Genomic DNA, 20,649 nt, shown 5'->3' with positions numbered 1-20,649 from the left:
AAGGGCAGAGAGAGAAGCAGACTCCTCACTGAGCAGGGAGCCTGACAGGCGACTCAATCCCAGAACCCTGGGATCATGATCTGAGCCAAAGGCAGACGCTTAACCGACTGAGGCACCCAGGTGTCCTGAATCAATATTTTTCACTCAGTAAAACAGCAAGGAGATTTTTCATTAAATATTCCAGAGCAGATAATCCAAAATCACAGATAATCAAATATAATTTTTATTTGGTTTTAGAATGTTTTGGTTCATAAAGTGAAATACAGCCACCTAATACTTTTTTTTTTTAAGATTTTATTTTTTTGAAAGAGAGAGAGTGAGAGACTGAGAGCAGGAGGAGGGAGAGGGAAGAGGCAGGGGCAGAGGGAGAAGCAGACCCCCTACTCAACAGGGAGCCAGATACAGGGCTCCAACCCAGGACCCTGGGATCATGACCTGAGCTGAAGGCAGAGGCTTAACTGACTGAGCCACCCAGGGGTCCCCATCACCTAATATTCTCATAAATTTATAAATTTCAAACAAAATAATGCACAGTGAAGAACTGGAAAATGATCAGCCTTTGTTAATGTGTGAAGTTATGCTTAATCTTTATAATTATCACTAAACAGAAAGATTTTTTGTACAAGTTTGAAATTGTTGTCCTATGCTTTGTGTTTAATGTCTTCCCTCAACTGGAAGAAATTAGGTATTTTATTCAAATTTTATACTGAGCTACAAGTTGCATAAAAGAATTCAACTAAACAAAGTATCAGGTTGTGGCAACCTTAGAACACAAATCACAGTATTGAAATTGCTGTTTGCCACCTTTCACTAGATATTAAACATCTGAAAGGCTACAAACTGTATATTTTTTAATCTTAGTATTTCAACAATATTTTGGCTGAAGGTATGAGTGGATACTAACAAAGTTGAAAATAAAATTTAACTTAGATAGCTTTAATTAACTACAAAATCTGAAATGAGATTTTAGGTCACAAGATACGGGTTCAAATCTTACCTTACCACAAATTGTATGATTTTAAGCTCCACCTCAATCAGACTGTTTTCTCATCTGAATTAAAAGAGTAACAACTCTTTTGATTGACCTATGTATTTCATGCCCTATGTATTTCAGAGTGGCTATAAAGGTAAAATGAGGTAATGTATATAAAAGTCCTTTGTAAATAAGCATCAAATGTAATTTTCCACTATTCTACTACATGTTCATGTAAGAAATATATGTATAAGATGTTTTAAGATGCAATGTAATTACTCACATTAAAAATACACGTCACATATACCATTTTCTCGCAAGTGAAAATAACTTGACTCCTCTCTTCAGCCTACAAATATACTTAGAAGTACCGATCGAAAACAAAACAAAACCCTCCTTTAAGATAGAGCCCCCAGTGCTTTATTTTCTCTAGTAAGTATTATCAAAGATGAATGGACACCTATACATCCTCCTCCTCCTCAATGCACTGAAATCAGACTCTGCCACCATTGCCTATAGAACAGTTTTGATGTGGTTAATTCACTGGTTTCTTCTCAGTATTCATTTTATTTTATCTCAGAAAATTTCTTGTACCTTGTATCTCTGGAAATTCTGAGTACCTCTCACATCCATATTGGCTCATTTCTTCAAATTAAGTATATTCTGTTTTTTTCCCTTATTTCTAATGATTCACCCTGTTGTATGTATGTGTGTGTGTTTACTGATTCAGCTCATTTTTCAAACGTAGGTATCATACAAGGTTTCACCCTTGAACCTCTTTCTCACCCTTAGGTTTGTCTAGATGATTCAGCTTGTTACAATGGAATCAGGGCTCATCTCCGTATAGCCAACTTCTAAATCTCTTTCTCCCAGTTCCCACCAAGATGCCAGGTCTGTATTTCTAGTCATTGACCAAATACTTCCTTCTTGATATATACTTTAGTCTGCATGTCAAACTCATTATCCTTCTCCCTTTTCCCAAACATCTTTCTTCCCCTTGTTGCTGTTCTTAGTAGCCAAGCAAGCAGAAATCTTCGGGTCATCAGTGACTTCTCCACTCTTCTTCACCTGTCATCTTCATTATCCATTAAGAGGATCTAACTGATTACAAGTCTGAAATATCTCTCCATCCACTCTCTTCCATCTTAATTTCGACTTTCTTCATTTAGGCCTCATTTTTTCTTTCTTAAAGTATTTTGCCTCTTAACGAAGTCTCTGCTTTGGTCTCTCATAATTCAAATCCATCCTGTTACATATGACGCTAAGGAAATAAAAACACTCCCCTACTTTTTATGCCTACCCTTTGCCTGGAAAATCAACTCTAAACTCTTTGACATGGCATTTGAGACTAACTAATCTCTTTTCAACCTGTTTTTCTAGTAACTTCTGCCTACACCCTTCTCTCTCTAGAACATGTTACACACTTTAAATTTCATGCTCTAGTTCATGGTGTTGTTCCCTCTACCTGTTACGGTTGTTCTTCATTTGTCCAAAGCCTGTATATCTTTTGGGCTCAGTGATCTATCACTTTCTCTACAGCACTTTCCCTACCCTGCCTTCCAAATACAATTAACCCTTCAGTCTTCTGTACTCTTCCACTTCTATCAAAATTAGAGCATTATAAGTATTTATCTCCTCCACTGCATTAGACTCAAGGGGCAAAGGTCTTATGCATTTTGATTCACTTATGCTTCACACAGTGCCTGACACATAGGGGGGGTACCCAGTAGGTACTGAACAGACCTATTCCTGATTTATGTAGTAAACAGAACAAACTTTAAGAATAATCCTCATCTAGGTTTTGCTAGAATCAAATAAAAGTCATTTGGCTTTGGATAATAGTGAAAATATACCTAAAGATGAATTATCCATTGCAATCCTTTCAGTTTTAAGTAAATCATATAGCTAATTTCTTTCTCGTCAGTTTAGAAGGAGGCAGGAAACAGTTGTATAAAAATCCAGTCAAGTATCTGTAAAAATACATAGAAAACAAATGTAAGACCCTTACTAATAATATTACAATATCAAGGTAAGGATCATTAAGTCTACTAAAGTCTTTTCTATATTGAGTCAAAGACATTGTGAAGATTAAAAATAATATTAATTCAGTTAAGAGTAAACTTAAGGAAAACTAGATGTATGCTAAAGGGTCAGCACTAAATCACTGTTCATTGGATGTCTTTGCATACGTCTAAGAAAAATCATCTGAAACAAATACTAATTTAATGAAATTATACTCAATCTTACTCTGTGACTATAGATTAGGTATCAGTAAATTATAGCGTGTGGGCCAAACCTCCCTGGCACCTTACCTGTTTTTGTAAATAAAGTTTTATTGAAACACAGTCATACTCATTTGTGTTGTTACTGTCTGCTTTTGCTCTATAATGGCAAAGCTAAGTAGTTGAGATAGAGACTGTATGTACCACAAAGCCTAAAATATTTACTATCTACCCTTTAAAGAAAATTGGCCAACCCGTTATGGATAATCAGTTAGAAATTTAGTTGAAAACCAAGCCAGTTTGGATATGTAAGGACTTTTTATTATCCTAGATTTAGAATCTTTATACAAAGATTTCTTCTCAAAAATCGAAAGAATAAAAAAAGAAAGGTATAAAGATGTTATGATAGGAAATATACTGATGTCAAGTACATAGGAGATAGATGGTATACATACAGGATACCATACATATTCTTTTTTAAAGAATAAATAATTTTATTTTTATACATATATGCTGGCCTGATTATTCTTCATTAGTTAGGAAAAGGAGTGGCTATTCTTTATATTAGAGCATGTTCATAAAAATTAAGTTTTCTAGGGATGCCTGGGTGGCTCAGCAGTTGGGCGTCTGCCTTCTGGCCCAGGGTGTGATCCTGGGGTCTCGGGATTTAGTCCCACATCGGGCTCTCTGCATGGAGCCTGCTTCTCCCTCTGCCTGCGTCTCTGCCTCTCTCTCTCTCTCTCTGTGTCTCTCATAATAAATAAAAAAATATTTTTAAAAATTAACTTTTCTATCTCTATTACTCCACTGAAAAGTAGAAACAATTCTTCCTACAAGAATAAAGGGGTAAAGTTAAATATAATTAATTATTTTTTAAAATAAGGGGAGGGAAAGTTGGAAACAGGGAAAAGGGGAGAGGTAAAAGGAGAGAAAGGGCCTACTGACCTCATTCTCTAATTGATATGAAGCCAATCTGTGTACCAAAATTAAGGCCATCTCGGACATGGGAGAAAAACTTGTCAGGATGGCAAGATGTACAGAGGTTAAGATCTTGGTTCAGGTCCTGAATATTCTGTGGTAGAATTCCTCCTCGTTCCAGAAGAATCCTTAGGATAAAGATTTTTCAAAAGACACTAAGAGTTTATTTTACCAATAACCAAAGCAGTTAAAAAAATATATGGATATTGGCATAAAAGAATTCTGGGAGAGATATGCTTGAAACAATGCAGACTGGTTTTCAGATATAAAACATGAACAAGTCAGGAAATCGTAGATTTTATCACTTTAATCACCTAAGTTCATATATGAACTGTAAAACCTTCCATATTGTCTGGCAGACATGACCTGGGTCCAGAATTTTATAATCAAACTCAAGTACTTATTTAGAAGAAACTTCTAAAGTTACCAGAGTATTTGCAGATAAGATTCATTTGATTCAGATAGAGCATGCTTTTTATCATTTGGCCCTTCCATCTCTTGTCCTATTAACAGATTTTTCACAGATAAGTTGCTTCTCCATAAACACTTTACAAACATGAAGTATGACTATAAATTAATGATACTAATTCCACAAGTCACATTTAATAATCAATTTCAATCCTTTCTACTTATGTGCTAAGTGAGGCAGAATCTGGGGAAGGTTTTGTTGACTGGAATCGAAACACATTCAAATCAGGCAATTTTCTTTTGTAGAAATGACAAGTAACAGCTATTAATAGCAAAACTTCATAATTCAAAATTGCAAGGGAGCACTGAAAGTTGAAAGTGACTACATGCTTATATTGTCTAACATTTTTACTAAAAGAATATATTCCTCTAATTAATTACAGAATAAAAATAACTATCTTCCAGATAGTTTATTATATTTAGATTTTAGCTGAGGAAGGGCTACGAAGCACATGGCAACTTTTCTATATGAAGTTTAAGTAGATCTCTCAAAACCAAATGCCAAATATTATCTTCCTTCACTTTTAAGTCAATAAGAGATAACAGACAGGAAAATTTCTGTTATTCAAACTTCAATGAAAATAGGTTTCCTAATCAAAATAAATTTTTGTATATATGTGTACATCAACTACTTATTTATGTACCACTTCAATTTTTCTTGGAGTTACTAATTATTGTCTACAATAATTTTCATTTTAGAAACGATAAGTAATATCCAAACTTTCAGTTCTGGAATAAAATCAAACATACCTGGTGGCTTTACGAATGTCAACATAGGGATCTGGTGAATCAAATAACCGTACACATTCAGGATCAAGATTATGAAATTCCTTTGCTGATTCCCTTGGCAAAGTAAAACAGCAAGGTCCTACTGAAGGTCCCAGTACAACAATGATGTCTTCCAGACTACAGCCATATTCTGTGACCATAGCATTCACTGTAGCCATAGCAACACCTAACAAAGTACCCTTCCAACCTGGTAAATAGAAAAAGAGGTAAGGGAAGTTAAAACATAACATTTCACATAATTTATTTTCTAACTGAAAAAATGAGCAATTTATGTATTTTTCAAACCCCAGGAATAGCAAATAAATCACAAAATCAATTAATTAAGCTATATAATCAATTAAATAAAATACTCATTTTTTTTTTAAAGATTTTATTTACTTATTCATGAGAAACACACACACAGAGAGGCAGAGACACAGAGAGAGAGAGAAGCAGGCTCCCTGCAGGGAGCCTGATGTGGGACTCGATCCCAGGACCCCGGGATCATGACCTGAGCCAAAAGCAGATGTTCAACCACTGAGCCACCCAGAAGTCCCAAAATACTCGTTTTTAAATGAGGTACACTATGCAAAGCACCTGATATGGGAAAGACATTTAATGGGAGGTCCTTCCAGTTTCTTTAAAAATATTCTACTCTTTCAGTTTCCACTGAGATTATACCTTTGTAGTGTTCTCTCTCTCCTTCACTTTATTTTCACATTTTTAAAAATGGGGTGGGGGAATGAATAACATAAAATTTGCCATTCTAACTATTTTCAAATGTATACTTCAGTAGTGTTAAATATATTCATATTTTGTGCAACCAAGCTCTAGAACTTTTTCATCCTGTATAACTGAAACTCTATACCCATTAAGTAACAACTCCCCCTTACCACTACCCCCTCCGGCCCCTGGCACCCACCATTCTACTTTGTTTCTATAAATTTAACTACGTGAGATATTTTATGTAAGTGGAATCTTACAGTGTCTTGTGACTGACTTATTACATTTAGCATAATGTCCTCAAGGTCCCTATTTAAATAGGTGTCAAGTTTTCCTTCCTTCCTAATGCTAAATAATATTTATATCACATTTTGCTTATATATTCATCTATCTATGGACACCTGGTTTGCTTCCACCTCTCTGCTATTATGAATAAACCTGATATAAGCACAGGTGTGCAAGTATCTTGTCGCAATCCTGCTTTTAATTTTTTTGGATATATACCCAAAAGTAGAACTGCTGGATCATATGGTAATTCTATGTTAAAATTTTTGAAGAACCACCATACTATTTTCTATAGCAGCTGCACCATTTTACATTCCCACCAATTGTGCATCAGGGTTCCAATTTCTCCACATCCTCACCAACATTTGTTATTTTCTTTTTTTTTTTAATATGAGCTATCCTAATACGTGTGAGGTTATATCTCATTGTAGTTTTGATGTGCATTTCCCTAATTAGTGACATTAAGCATCTTTTCACAAGGTTGTTGGCCATTTGCTTATCATGTTTGGAGAAATGTCTATTCAAGCTCTTCATCCATTTTTATTTGGGTTATTGCTTTTTTGTTGTTGAGTTGTAGGAGTCTTTTATATAATCTAAACATTAACCCTTTATCCTATATATGAATTGCAAGAATTTTCTCCCTCTCTATGGGTTGCCTTTTAGCTTTGTTGACTGTGTCCTTCAATGCACAGTTTTTAAATTTTGATGAATTCCAATTTATCTGTCATAACACAGCATCTAAAAATCCCTATCTTTGGAGAATAGTTAAAGGCACTAGACCATAACATATTAAACTAAATGCTGTGTTGCTTTGCTTGCTTTTTCTTACCTCCATACCTTTACTCAGGATGCTGCCCCTTCATCTTCATGAATACCTTTCTCCAGCGTGTCTTATCTTCCTATTCCCCATTGCTTAGACTTCAAAGGTTTTCAATCAGAGGCAGTAACACACTCTTTGGAGTGTTTTGAAAAGCATCAAGGGTTTTTTTTTGTTTTGTTTTTGGTTATTATAACTGGAGGAGCTACTGGTATTAGAAATTTTGAAAGTCAAGCAAACTGCAATATAAGATTATCTTGTCCAAAATGTTACAGAAAATGGTGAGAAACACTGGCACCTAGTCAAGTCCTACAACAAACTCCTCAGGAATCATCCTGGGTACTGCTTCCTTTGGGAATTCTACTTTGATTCATATAACTCAGGTACTGCTTGTATCTGCTCCTATAATAAAAATATGCTGGCTCTACTCCTATTTTTATACTTAATACCATGTAAAGTAATTACCTGTCATGCCCACCAGAAATAAACTATAATTTTTCTTGTGCTATAAAACTGGTAAAATCCTAAATGCGTAATTAAATATACTTACCAGAATGGGCAACCCCACATGCTTTTTTGACAGGATCAGCAAAAACAATTGGCATACAGTCAGCACCAAGAGCTGCTATTGTGACTCCTCTCTGATTTGTGGTGATTCCATCGTAAGATTCAGGTTCCTTCCTTCCCATAATCCAGACGTCATTGGCATGATCAGTCTAATACCAAAGATGTTTGAGAAAAATATTTTGAAAGTAGAATGTCTCATACCGTAAGCTTTTTCTGAAGATGTTCTTTTGTACAAAATTATATATCCAGTATAATATTACTAGCAAGCATTAAAAATATTACTTCTATATATGGTAAAACATCAAATTTACTTGTCATTTAACTTCTGATATTGTGATCTCTGCATATTTTACTCCAAGGAAAGCAAACTTTAACACTTAAAAATTTAATACAGTCCATCATGAATATCTCCTACTAGAGATGAAGAAATCTCCACCTGTAGCACTTTCCATATAGTACTATTTATGGAAAGAAGTTAATTACCAAATTAAAGATATTTTTTATTTTTCCTGACCCAAATAAAGCTAGGACTCTGTAAGAAACAAGGCATCAGTAATGATCCTAGTTCCTCCTAATGTTGATTTAGAAAATAATGGCTTTTTTTCTCTCACCATTCTGGAATCTTCCTTCTAAATCAAAAAGGGTAGTGCTACTATACTCTGAGAATTAACTGTACTTTTAAACACAAGGAGCTTCAGGTAAAAGATGTCTGTCATAGGATTGATTTTTAGACCATTAGTGTACAGATCTAGGAAAAACAACCATAAGCATTATCCTAAAAATTTGGGATAAAACACCAGGTGCAAAAGTTAAATAGCTTGTTTCAAGTCCATGTAGTCATTAGCACAGTCAAGAATATACTTTAGATCTTCTAAAACGTGAAACAAAATTTTACCTTTATTCGGTAAAATTTCTCCACGTTAAATCCAGCAGCATTCCCCAACCTACGCAGATTTTCTTGAACCACCACCTTGGGATCTCTCCGTTTGGAACTACTGAAGAGATTGAATGAACTAAGAGTTGGGATGTAAGATATTCCACCTGTTCTTGTAGTAAATCCATGTAAAAAAATATCTGCTGAATAGAAGTAGTAAAGATTAAAAATAAACCATGCAAAAGACTATAAAATGTTACAAACCCTCCAAGATTTCTACAGCTCCGTGTACCTCCATGTGTTCTTGTTACATATGACTTTGTGTTTGCTTTACCTTCCCCATGGGATTATTGCTCTTCAAAGAGTATCCTCTGTCCCACTTGTCTTTATTATTCCTAACAGCATATAGCCCACGGTAAATATTGTTTAACCAAAGAGTAACAGACTATTTAAAATTTCATTCTTGGGGATCCCTGGGTGGCTCAGCGGTTTGGCGCCTGCCTTTGGCCCAGGGCATGATCCTGGAGTCCCGGGATCGAGTTCCACGTCGGGCTCCCTGCATGGAGCCTGCTTCTCCCTCTGCCTGTGTCTCTGCTTCTCTCTCCCTCTCTGTATCTCTCATGAATAAAAAAAAATCTTAAAAAAATAATAAATAAATAAAATAAATAAAATAAAATTTCATTCTTCTGTGAAGGTGCCAATGAGTTAAGGTATCAGAATTTTTTTTTAAATTTTATTTATTTATTTATTTATGATAGTCACAGAGAGAGAGAGAGAGAGGCAGAGACACAGGCAGAGGAAGAAGCAGGCTCCATGCACCGGGAGCCTGACGTGGGATTCGATCCTGGGTCTCCAGGATCGCGCCCTGGGCCAAAGGCAGGCGCCAAACCGCTGCGCCACCCAGGGATCCCGGTATCAGAATTTTTAAATAAGAGATGTTTAGTGTCATAAATCTCTTTTTAAAGGAAGGCCGGGGGGTTTGTCTTAAAGCTGAATTTGCATAAAGAAAATTTATTTATTTAGGGGGGGCTTTGAAGGGACCATCCCTTGATATCCCTGACCTCTCATATTAGTGAGCTCAAAAATCTTATAGTTGGGATGCAGGGGGGTGGGGTGGGGGAGCTCAGAGGTTGAGCGTCTACCTTTGGCTCAGGGCATGATCTCAGATTCTGGGGGGGCGAGGGGGGGGAGTGTGGGGGTGGGAATCAAGTCCCACATCAGGCTCCTTCCACCTGGAGCCTGCTTCTCCTCCCTCTGGCTGTGGTGTCTCTGCCTCTCTTTCTGTGTCTCTCATGAATAAATAAATAAAATCTTAAAAATTCCTATAGTCTACAAGAGAAAGGTGGGAAAAAAGGTGAACAACCTCTAAAGAAAGACTGTTTCTTCATGTATATAGTAAAAACAACATGGTGTTCAACACACCTGAGATCAACGGAGATGTGATAATGGTCAACTCTCCTTTCAGTGCTGGCAGACTTCTCAAATACGTTTGTATCTCATTCTGGATTGCTTCTACTTCTTGAGCTGTGATCATGCTTACTTCAGTGGATTGTTTCAAAAGACCTCCCCTCGAAGTCACCTGTAAGTCTTCAAACTCAAAATTGTAAACACTGGTGAAGAGTTGATCAATAAAAGCCTTCAGTAACGTCTTCCGGTGCATGGAGACAATTACCTTAATGCTGCTCAAATTTTTTTCATCAATTTTTTGCTTAATAGTATACAAAGAGGCAGCCATACTAGGATTGCTAACAGTCTCAAATTCTCTCAAGAGAGTTGATAATCCATTGCTTCCTTCTAATTCACAGTTATTAGGTGCATCATCCCTTTCACAGCTGATGTTATTGTAACACATTATGCAGAGAAACTTAGCCTTGGCAGCATGGTGGAATCGGACAGCGTCCAGTGTCTTCAGCAAGGCTTGATGACTGTTTTTCTGCGAGTTAAACTGCAAACCAAAGAAATCAATCAACACTGCTTCTGCCATCCTTCCACACGGTGCAAAGCGCTTCAAAAATGGTTTCTGCGCCTCCCAGGAAATCACCTGCAAAGAAAAATTAGCCGAAGAACGCAAGGTCGTATCAATCTTCTTATAGTCACAAAAGAAATTTGTACCTACGTTGAAAAGAAAAAGTTTCACTGATCTAAAAAAACATAACCTGGGTGGCTGGGGAATCCCTGGGTGGCTCAGCCGTTTAGCACCTGCCTTTGGCCCAGGGCGTGATCCTGGAGTTCCCCAGATCGAGTCCCACGTCGGGCTCCCGGCATGGAGCCTGCTTCTCCCTCTGCCTCCCTCTCTCTCTCTATGTCTCTCATGAATAAATAAATCTTTAAAAACATTAAAAAATAATAAAAATAAAAAAATAAAACCATAACAAAATAGTCCATTATTTGCCTTAAGAGAACCATGAGACCTGAACCATCTCTTAATTCACTTCTCAGGAAAGTGACTTTGTGCATCTTTCCAGCAGAACGACAGTTCCAGTTTCTGTGTGTGATTCTTTTTTTTTTCTTTCTTTCTTTTTTTACACAGGAAATTCTAAGTAGGGAATTACTGGGCTTAGACAAAGTCCTGCTTTCTAATTGCAGGGTGTCAATTTATGGTACAAGACATCATTAATCCCGACGTGACTGGCACGTTGGGCCCCACCTCTTCCTAAGAAATAGGTTCAATGGAGCTGCACCGAAAATGCACGCTTTTAAGGGGGAAAAGGCGGAGACGACCCCGGGCGTCACAGGGCACAGTCACCGGGCGCTCGGCCCAGACGCGCGGACCCCGCGGCTCCCGCCACAGGGGGCGCCGCCTCCCCCGCCGAGGACCCCCGCCTCGGGCCCCGAGGGAACCCGGAAGCGACGAGCGCGGCGCTCGGAGCCCTGAGCCCGACCCCGCGACGCCCTCCTCACCCGCCTCACCCGCCTCACCCGCCTCACCCGCCTCACCGCCGACCGGCCTCGGGCGCCCCGCCCGGCGGGAACTCGACGGCTGCGGCCCCGCGGCTTCGGAGGGTCGGGCCGGCCGGCGCCCCGCAGGGAGGCGCGGGCGAGCTCGGGGCCCGGCGAGGCCGCCCTCCGCCGCCCGGTGGAGGGAAGAGAAACAGGAACAGAGGCTCGGAGCCCGAGCGAGCCCCGTCAGCTAGCGGGGGCCGGGGGCGGCGAGCCCGGGAGGGGGCGGGGCGGGGGCGGGCTCGCGAGGGGGCGGGGCGAGGGGCGGGGCGGGCCCGCGAGGGGGCGGGGCGAGGGCGGGGCGAGGGCGGGGCGAGGGCGGGGCGGCTCACACGCCCGCGGGGCTTCTGACGGCTGGCGGGCAGGTGAGGGCGCCGCGCGGCTGGAAGGCGGGCCCCTGAGCGGGCGGCGGGCTGACAGGCCAGCGGGGCTTCCGACGGGCTGACGGGCAGGTGAGGGGGCGGGCGGCGGGCGGACCCCTGAGGGGACCGGGCTGCTGGAGGGCGGGCAGATCCTCGTGAGTAGCCGGGCGGGCGGCGGGCGGCGGGCGTGCCGGTGAGGAGGCGGGCGGGCGGGGGGCCCCTGAGGGGGTGGGGGGAGCCGGGCGGGAGCGGGACGGCGGGAGGGCGGGCCCGTGAGGGAGCGGGGCTTCTGACAGGCCGGCGCGTGGGTAAGGAGAACCGGGCGGCGGGAAGGCGGGCTCGACCCCGAGGGGAGCAGGGCGGGCGGCGGGCGGGCCCGCGAGGGGGCGGGGCGAGTGGCAGGCCGGCGAGGAGGGGGCGGGGCCGGCGAGGAGGTGGGCGGGGCCGGCGAGGAGGGGGCGGGCCCGCGAGGGGGCGGGGCGAGTGGCAGGCCGGCGAGGAGGTGGGCGGGGCCGGCGAGGAGGGGGCGGGCCCGCGAGGCGGTGAGCGGGGGGGTGGCGAGGAGGTGGGCGGGGCCGGAGAGGCGGTGGGCGGGGCCGCCGAGGAGGTGGGCGGGGCCGGCGAGGGGAGAGCCCGGCTGCCTGAGGGCGGGCCGGTGACCGGGAGGCGGCCGGCGGCTGACAGGTTGGCGGGCTGGTGAGGGGCGCGGGGCGGTGGGAGCGACGCGGAGAACAAATCGCAGACGACCGTTTGCGGGTGGAAGTCCTCCCTCCCCGCAAGCCCGCTGCCCAGCAGCCCTCGAGGGCCAGCAGTGCGGGCCGGCCCCTTGGTTTAGCCCCCGGAGCCCATCCATCCTTGAGAACCGGCTCGTGTTAGCGCTTGGCCCATCCAGGGTTCCAGTAATCGGCCTCCGGGGTGGAGTTGGTTTGTAGTTCTTGGTGTTTTTTTTTTTTTAAAGTGCGGTTTTTGTCGTTGTTGTTCCCAGAAACACTTGGTTGAACCTTCCTTGCTGACCGGACCAACACTCCTTACAGCTCCTTTCCTTGCACTGACCAGGTCTTACGTGCCCATTTAAAAATATGGACCCTTCATAGAAAATTAGAAGGCGGTAACTCTCAGAATCGTGATAAATTAGCACCCTCGTCTGACCTCAAAGAGTACGGGTGTAGCATACATTTAGAAATATTGAACATGTACTACGTGGAAGGCAGATGCTAAGGTAAAGGGAAAATGTGTCCAGCCCTCAAGAGTAGGAGAGAGAGTGCTTCCTGTGCAACTGGTTGTGACGGAAACAGAGGCCCCTTTTGTCTTCATTGTTGCTCAGGTGATAAATGCTGAAGAAATTTCGCCTGCAAGAGAAAAAGTCCTAGATACCTGGGAGTTTAGAAGAGCACTTGGAGATGGGCAAGGGCTCCATTCTATTTGACGAGGGGTAATGGGATCGCCAACCCAGGATAGGAATTTGCCGTCCATATCCCTGGCAGATATTTTTGTCAGAATTTGTGTTTTCATGATTTTTGTAGGGCATTTGTCAAGAACCCTAGCAGTAGATGGTACACCTGATGGGGAGGTGCACACTGCACTCTCTGAGTCTGTTTTATGTTAAATATTACCTTGAGCAAAATAGAGGTCTTTTGAGTTACAACGCTGGATTAAAATATTTATCCCTGTTTTTTATAGACAATGGTGGGAATTTTTTTTTTTTTTTATGAAACAGTAGGGGCAGTAAAAGTTTTTTAAATATTTCAAAGTGGGAAAGCTGCCAGGGAAGAGATTGTTATTGTGTTATATTTACATACTGTTTCCTAGACTATCTAGCCTCATCTCCTAACTCTTCCCTCATCCTCATTCACCCCACTCCAGTGGTTCTCCTGGCTGCACATCAGAACTACAAGTAGAACTTATAAACAAATCTAGGGACTCCACTTGATATACATTTGAAATAGAATCTCTGGGAGTCGAGTCTGGGCATGTTTTTCTTTGCTGTTTATTTTGTTTTTAATCTATACAGATGATTCAGATGCATAATGAGGTTTGGAAAAAACAACTACCTGACTCCCAAGCCACTCAAACTAAAAAAGGCTGTTACTTGGATGAGCTACAAGATTTTATCCTTTACATATGCTATTCCTTGTACTTAGAACACCCTTCTCTTTTTACACTTACTTAACTGCTACTTGTTTAAGATCTTTCAAGCTCAATCATTACTTTCCTTGAATCCCCATTCTCTCACCAGAATTAATTGCTTCTTCCTTAGCATTTTGTCCATACAGATGAAGGCCTCTCATTGATGCAGTCTGGACCCATAGCCTAATAATAAATTGAAAAAGTCAATTAATCATTGAAGTGTATGCTTTATAAGGATGAACTTGATAGTACATAAATTTTTTCTAAGTTTTTTTTTAGAAGTCATTTTAAGTAGCACAATAACCGGTACAACTGGCATAAACAGGTTTGGGAACAAACACAGGTAACTCACTGTCAAACTGTACAATTCAACTGATAGGAGCAGAAGTAGGCAGATTCACTGGAGAGTGGTTTCCTAACCATTCAGCATGATGTGGAAATTAGCAGCTTATGATTTACAAAGAAAATAGAATGAGTTAATTGATGAGAGGTTAAGTGCAGGTAGACTAAGAGAGTGACTTCTATACATCTATATTTGAATTATTTGACATGGTGTCTATCTCCCTTAAAGAGACCTAGAGCATTTTGAGGACAGAGTTGATACCTGGCTGTTCAGGAAACCGCTGGAGAAATCCCCAGAAGTTCTTTAATTTTTATTTTTATTTATTTGAGAGAGAGAGCATGTGCACATGCAAGAGGGGACAGGCAGGGAGGGGGAATCTTAAGCAGACCAAGCTGAGAGTGGAGCCTGGGGCAGGGCTTCATCCGATGATCCTGAGATCATACCTGAGCCAAAACCAAGAGTCAGATGGTTAACCAACTGTGCAACCAGGCACTCTGAAATCCCCAGAAGTTGTTACGTCACCATATAAATCTTCTTAAAAGAACAAGTGGAATTTTCAAAAACTGTAAACAGTTGTTTTTAAGCCGTTCACACTAAGATTCATGGGTCTTTCCAGAAAAGTAAATATAATATTGCAAATTTCCTTGTTAAAAACCTTGTGTTAGCTTCCTAAAGGTTCCATAGCAAATTACCACAAACCAGATGGCTTAAAGCAACAAAAATGTGTTCTCTCATAGAAACAGAAGTCTCAAATCTAAGTGTTGTCAGGACCATGTTCCCTTCAAAGTGTCTCATTTTCCTTGCCTCTTCCAGTTTCTGGTGGCTCCAGGTGTTTGTTCCTTAGCTTGGAGCTGTGTGACTTGGGACTCTTATATCTTCATCCTCATATGGTTTTAATGTGTGTCTGAGTTTCAAATCTCCCTCTACCTTTCTGCTATAAGAACACCTGTGGAAATAATGACCAACCATATGAGAACAAGCAAAGGTTATTTATTCAGAGTTTGCTATGGCAGGAGAATTAGCCATCACTTTTGTGTTGGCAGAGTAGCAAAGTTTCATAGTGGAGAGAAGGAAAATCTTCAATGATACCCCAACTGGAGGCTCTTGGCATGGGGAAGCTGTAGGTAGGTTAACTAAAGCAGGACATCCTATGTGATTGGTTAAGAGTGTGCATTTTGGCTTTCTCTGATTGGTCCCAAGTTGGAAGTGGGGACAGAAATTAGGGAAGCTGTTAGTTATTCATCAAACACTGGTTATTTGGGGCCAGTTGTTATAGGACTTATTGTTTAGCTTCTGGAATTGTTATTAGAGATAGTGGTCTGGCTTCCTATGAGTCTGATATAGATAGCTGGATGGCTTCCTGCTCTGGTGACTATACAGGATGGTTTTCTGAGTTGGTTGCTGCAGGTTGTGGGTGAAAGATATATATATATATATATATATATATATATATATATATATATATCCAGCCACTGTTTGCATAGTCAGTCTCTTAGCTGTCACTGGATTTAGGGCCCACCCTAAATCCAGGATGATCTCATCTCAAGACTCTTAACTTATTTACATCTGCAAAGATCATTTTTCCAAATCAGACCATATCACAACTTCTGGAGGTTAGGAATGGACATATTGGCAGGACAAAGGGACACCATTCAATCTACTACAAGCTCCTCGTGGTTTAGAAATCATACTTACAGACTAAAAGAAGACCTTCCTTCTTACTGTTTCTGAATAAAACAAGCAGGTAGGTTATGACTGGATTACATCATAGCCTATCATTTCTATTTGAAACAGTGGCCTAGCTATCCCTTAAAGCTTGGATTCAAGTTGCTGATCAGTCTCTATGTTTATACTTTAAAATGAGACATTTGGTAGTCCAGTCCTATTACAACATCCAGAGAAATCTCACTTTGGGTAGAAAGCTAGAAGCAATGTGGATAATGTATTGTCTTTGATAGGAGGTTGCCTATATTATCTTTGATAGAAGTTAAGGAACAGATCCTTTGAGTTTTTTGTTTTTGTTTTCAGCATCCTGAAACTTTAATCTCATTGCCTAGTCAAAGAAGAGAATAATGCCTAATTTTAGCAGATCCTAACACACAAGTATATAATAGGTATTAACAAATTTTTAATAATTCAATTAATTAATTCCTTTGGAAGACTCTGCTAATGTTGTAACTATGGTCTTTTTTACCTGAAGTGTGTATCATTCTTACTCATTTGTACAATGTATCACATTTTTCCCACTATTATCTTTACTTGTTGGAATTGAACCACTCAAATTTGATTTCATCATGTTTGTGACGAATATAGGCCATAATTTAAAATTTGCTTGATTCCGGGGAACTCTTTTATCTTTCTCCAGGATAATTTTTTTTAGCTTTCTCAGTTAAATATCAGCTTTAAAAATTAAGGTACCCTGCCCACTTAAAAAACAAAAACAATTTCACACAAAGAAAAATTATCTGTTTTCTGATAAAGTATCTATTCTAAAAGGGTAGAATGAAATTATAAACTTAATTACTTTAACTACCTAGCAGGTTCACGTGACAGCTTTTCCCATTCAGAATGAAAAACAGTGCTTATGTGATGTGGGTGCACATATACAATTGCTTCCTCTTAATTCTTCTAAAAGCTCTCAAAAGCCCCAGAGGAGTTTGACAGCCTTGCTTTATTTTGCTCATTAACTTAGACGAGGTACCAGATGATGAGTTTCCAAAAGCTGGAACCATGGCCTTTTTAAACTCTCCCAAGAGTCAAATAGAGGGGCTTGCCTCTTCAAAGCAAAAGAGATAATGCACAAATCTAAGTGCTTAATAAATGTTAATTTGGATACTAATTGTTTCAAATTCCATCCTTCCCACTTGTTGGATGTAAGGCCTTTGGCTAATTTCTTAATTTCTCCAACTCTTAGTTTACTCATCTACAAAATATATGTAAAAATAATATCCAACTTATAGAATTGCTTTGAGGGAAAATAAAGATAATTAATGTAAAAACACAAAAAATGCTAATTATTTGTAAGTACTCAATAAATGTTGACTATAGTTATAGAAGAATGGTAGTTTATTATAGTATTTGCATTGCATTGTTTTCTGTAAAACTAACCTTTTTTTAGTTGAAAGTATTTTTTTCTAAATGATTGTGTTTTATATGTAAGTTGGACATTTACCATTGAATACTGTAGATACTGTTTTTTTCATCAGACATTTAATTCATCTTTTTTTAAAAAATATTTTATTTATTCATGACAGACACACACACAGAGAGAGAGAGAGAGAGAGAGAGGCAGAGACACAGGCAGAGGGAGAAGCAGGCTCCATGCAGGGAGCCTGACGTGGGACTCGATCCCTGGTCTCCAGGATCATACCCTGGGCTGAAGGCAGCGCTAAACCGCTGGGCCACAGGGGCTGCCCTTAATTCATCTTTATATTCCTCACAATACTTTGCACATTACATGTATCCACCCACATATGTGGTTTGAATGAAAGAGTAATTGATACTGACTAGTCTCTAAACTCTGATATTCATTGATTTACACATTTTTAATGAATTATCAGTAGATGGCAGTAGTTTGTTTTCATTTTTATCTTTTGTCCATTCTCCAGTAGAGATCCAGAAGAAACTTAAACTTTGCCAATTTTTTTTTTTTTTAGATTTTATTTATTTAGGAGTGAGAGAGCACAGGGGAGGTAAGGGGAAAGGAACAGAGAAAGAGGGAGAAGTAGACTCCTCTCTGAGCAGGAAGCCTCACTTGGTGCTCAATCCCACACAAGACCAGATCATGACCTGAGCCAAAGGCAGATGCTTAACTGACTGAGCCACCCAGGTGCCCCTAAAACTTTCCCACATTTAAAGCAAATATCCTTTTACAAACAGCTTAAATAAATGTCACTCAAGAGTTTTTCAATTTATGTTGCTTCAGAAATAGAGACCAAGAAGTGCTAGTTATATTTTTATTATATGAATCTATTTTTTATTTTATTTTTTAAGATTTAATTTATTTATTCATGAGACACAGGGAGAGAGAGGTAGAGACACAGGTAGAGGGAGAAGTAGGTTCCATGCAGATAGCCCAATGTGGGAGTTGATCCTGGGTCTCCAGGATCATGCCCTGAGCCAAAAGGAGATGCTCAACTGCTGAGGCACCAAGGCATCCCTTTCTTTGTTTTTTAGATTTCCTCACCAAATTTTTTAGGGAATCCAAAAACAAGACATTATATTTGTCTTCCGGGAGCTTACAGTTTAACGGAGCAATGTAGTATAAAGTAATGGAAATAATAAGATAAAAAACCGTCGAGTAGCAAGAATTTGCTAAATGCTGTCATGTAATTTTTTAAGATTTTATTTATTCAGGAGAAACACACACACACACACACACACACACACACACACACACACAGAAGCAGAGACACAGGCAGAGGGAGAAGCAGGTTTCCTGCAAGGAGCCTGATGTGAGACTCAATCCTGGATCCCGGAATCACGCCCTTGAGCCGAAGGCAGATGCTCAACTGCTGAGCCACCCAGGTAACCTGATGCTGTATAAATTATTTCATTTAGTCCTCACAGTTATTCTAATGAGTTAGGTACTACTATTATTTCTGTTTTATAAAGAATCTGAGGCCCTGCTTGGTAAGAATTTACCTAACAAATTAGTAAGTTGTACAACCTGAGTTCAAAGCTAGCTCTATCTTATTCTATGACCTAAATTGTTATCATGGTATAATAGAGATATAGAAACAATTGCACTAAAGAGAGGGAAGGATCATATCTAGCAAGAAAGATAAAAAAAAAAAAAAGACTACTTAAAGAAGATTCCATCTGTGATAGAGTTGAAAGATTGGCTGGAATGTTGACATGGTAGGAACAGTATTTTAGGAGCATAAGTCTATCATTAGAACAGGGTTAATTGGAGTGGAGACAGACTACAAATAGACATCTATTAAGTAAGTGCCAGATACTGTTCTAGGTCTCTGCCCTCATAGAACTTACATTAATAAAAGGAGATAGAAAAGAAACAAGTGTATATAAAATACCAGTAGTGACAAATGCTATTAAGAAAGATGAGGCAGGACACCTGGGTGGATCAGTGACTGAGCTTTTGCCTTTGCCTCAAGGTGTGATCCTAGAGCCCTGGGATGGAGTCCCACATCGGGCTCCCCACATGGAGCCTGCTTCTCCCTCTGCCTGTGTCTCTGCCTCTCTCTGTGTGTCTCTCATGAATAAAGAAATAAAATCTTAAAAAAAAAAAAAAAGAAATATGAGGCAGAGTAAGAAAGTGGAGAATGAAGAAGGGGAGGTCAGGTCATGTTTTAAAGAAAATCAGGGAAGACTTTTCTACTAAGATACTATTTAGAAATGGTAAGCAGTGACTGGATTCCAATATAATTTAAAGATAGACCAATAAATTTTGCTAAAAGAATTACATGCAGCATATAAAAGTCAAGATTCTGGCTTGTCCTTTGGGTAAACAATTAGGGCAGAAGTCCAGGGCCACATACTTGGAAAATGTCTTACAGACACCTTGAAACATCAATAATGAGCTCTTGTTTATGATTATCTTGGGCAATTCTTGTTGAATTGCCATGGGCTCTACACTCTTCTAGAGACCTCTTTGCTAATGTCTCCAGGGTTTGGGGGCCTGAATAAGAAAAACCTGTAATTTATTGAAAGGAGGAGACTGAAGGAGGAGATTTAGTGATGGTGATGCAGTGAACAGAGATATCAAGAGTTCAGTGTGGAATATATTAAGTTGAAATTCCTGTAAAAATCTAAGTGAAGATATCACGTAGGCAATTTGGAATCAGTCTGGAGCTCAAGAAGGATGTTCAGGTTAGATATATAAATAGGATAAAACCTGTAAGTAGATTTTAAAGCTATGCAACTAGATGACATCACCTGAAGAATGACTATAGAGAACAGGCCTCAGGACTTAGCACTGGGACATTGACATAGATGAGAAAGCTGAGGAGGAACTAGCAAAGGAAACCCTAGACAGAGTCCATAATAACTAATGACTCACTATATATGTAGTATATATGCTAACATACTATGAAATATATATATATATATATTCCCACACACTATTCTAAGCATGCTACATGTATTACTTTAGTTACTTAATTTTACATTACTTGCTACATATATATCTTTAATTCTTTAATTTTATATTACTTTAATTATTATGACAGCCCTGTGAGGT

At 40.1% G+C, this 20,649-nt stretch overlaps 1 protein-coding gene across 4 annotated transcripts; it reads right to left on the bottom strand.

Moving 5' to 3' along the window:
• Positions 1–1,370: 1,370 nt before the first annotated feature.
• Positions 1,371–11,826, bottom strand: LACC1 (laccase domain containing 1). 4 transcript variants are annotated; one of them, XM_041730980.1, is made up of 7 exons: positions 11,604–11,826; positions 10,098–10,716; positions 8,697–8,878; positions 7,785–7,950; positions 5,392–5,617; positions 4,141–4,301; positions 1,371–2,943 (listed from the first exon to the last, which is right to left on the bottom strand). In XM_041730980.1, exons 2-6 carry the CDS (start codon positions 10,657–10,659, stop codon positions 4,142–4,144), a joined length of 1,296 nt encoding a protein of 431 aa, XP_041586914.1. In that variant the 5' UTR covers positions 10,660–10,716; positions 11,604–11,826; the 3' UTR covers positions 1,371–2,943; position 4,141. The 4 variants fall into 4 exon arrangements, with proteins under 4 accessions (XP_041586914.1, XP_041586916.1, XP_041586917.1 ...); XM_041730982.1 differs by having other exon boundaries at positions 8,697–8,875; XM_041730983.1 differs by having other exon boundaries at positions 10,098–10,620.
• Positions 11,827–20,649: the final 8,823 nt, after the last annotated feature.

The sequence above is a fragment of the Vulpes lagopus genome, chromosome 16 (genome assembly GCF_018345385.1).
Source record: "Vulpes lagopus strain Blue_001 chromosome 16, ASM1834538v1, whole genome shotgun sequence".
Taxonomy (NCBI): Eukaryota; Metazoa; Chordata; class Mammalia; order Carnivora; family Canidae; genus Vulpes; species Vulpes lagopus.
Note: the sequence above shows the minus strand (reverse complement) of the source record. Positions and strands in the feature narration are given on the sequence as shown.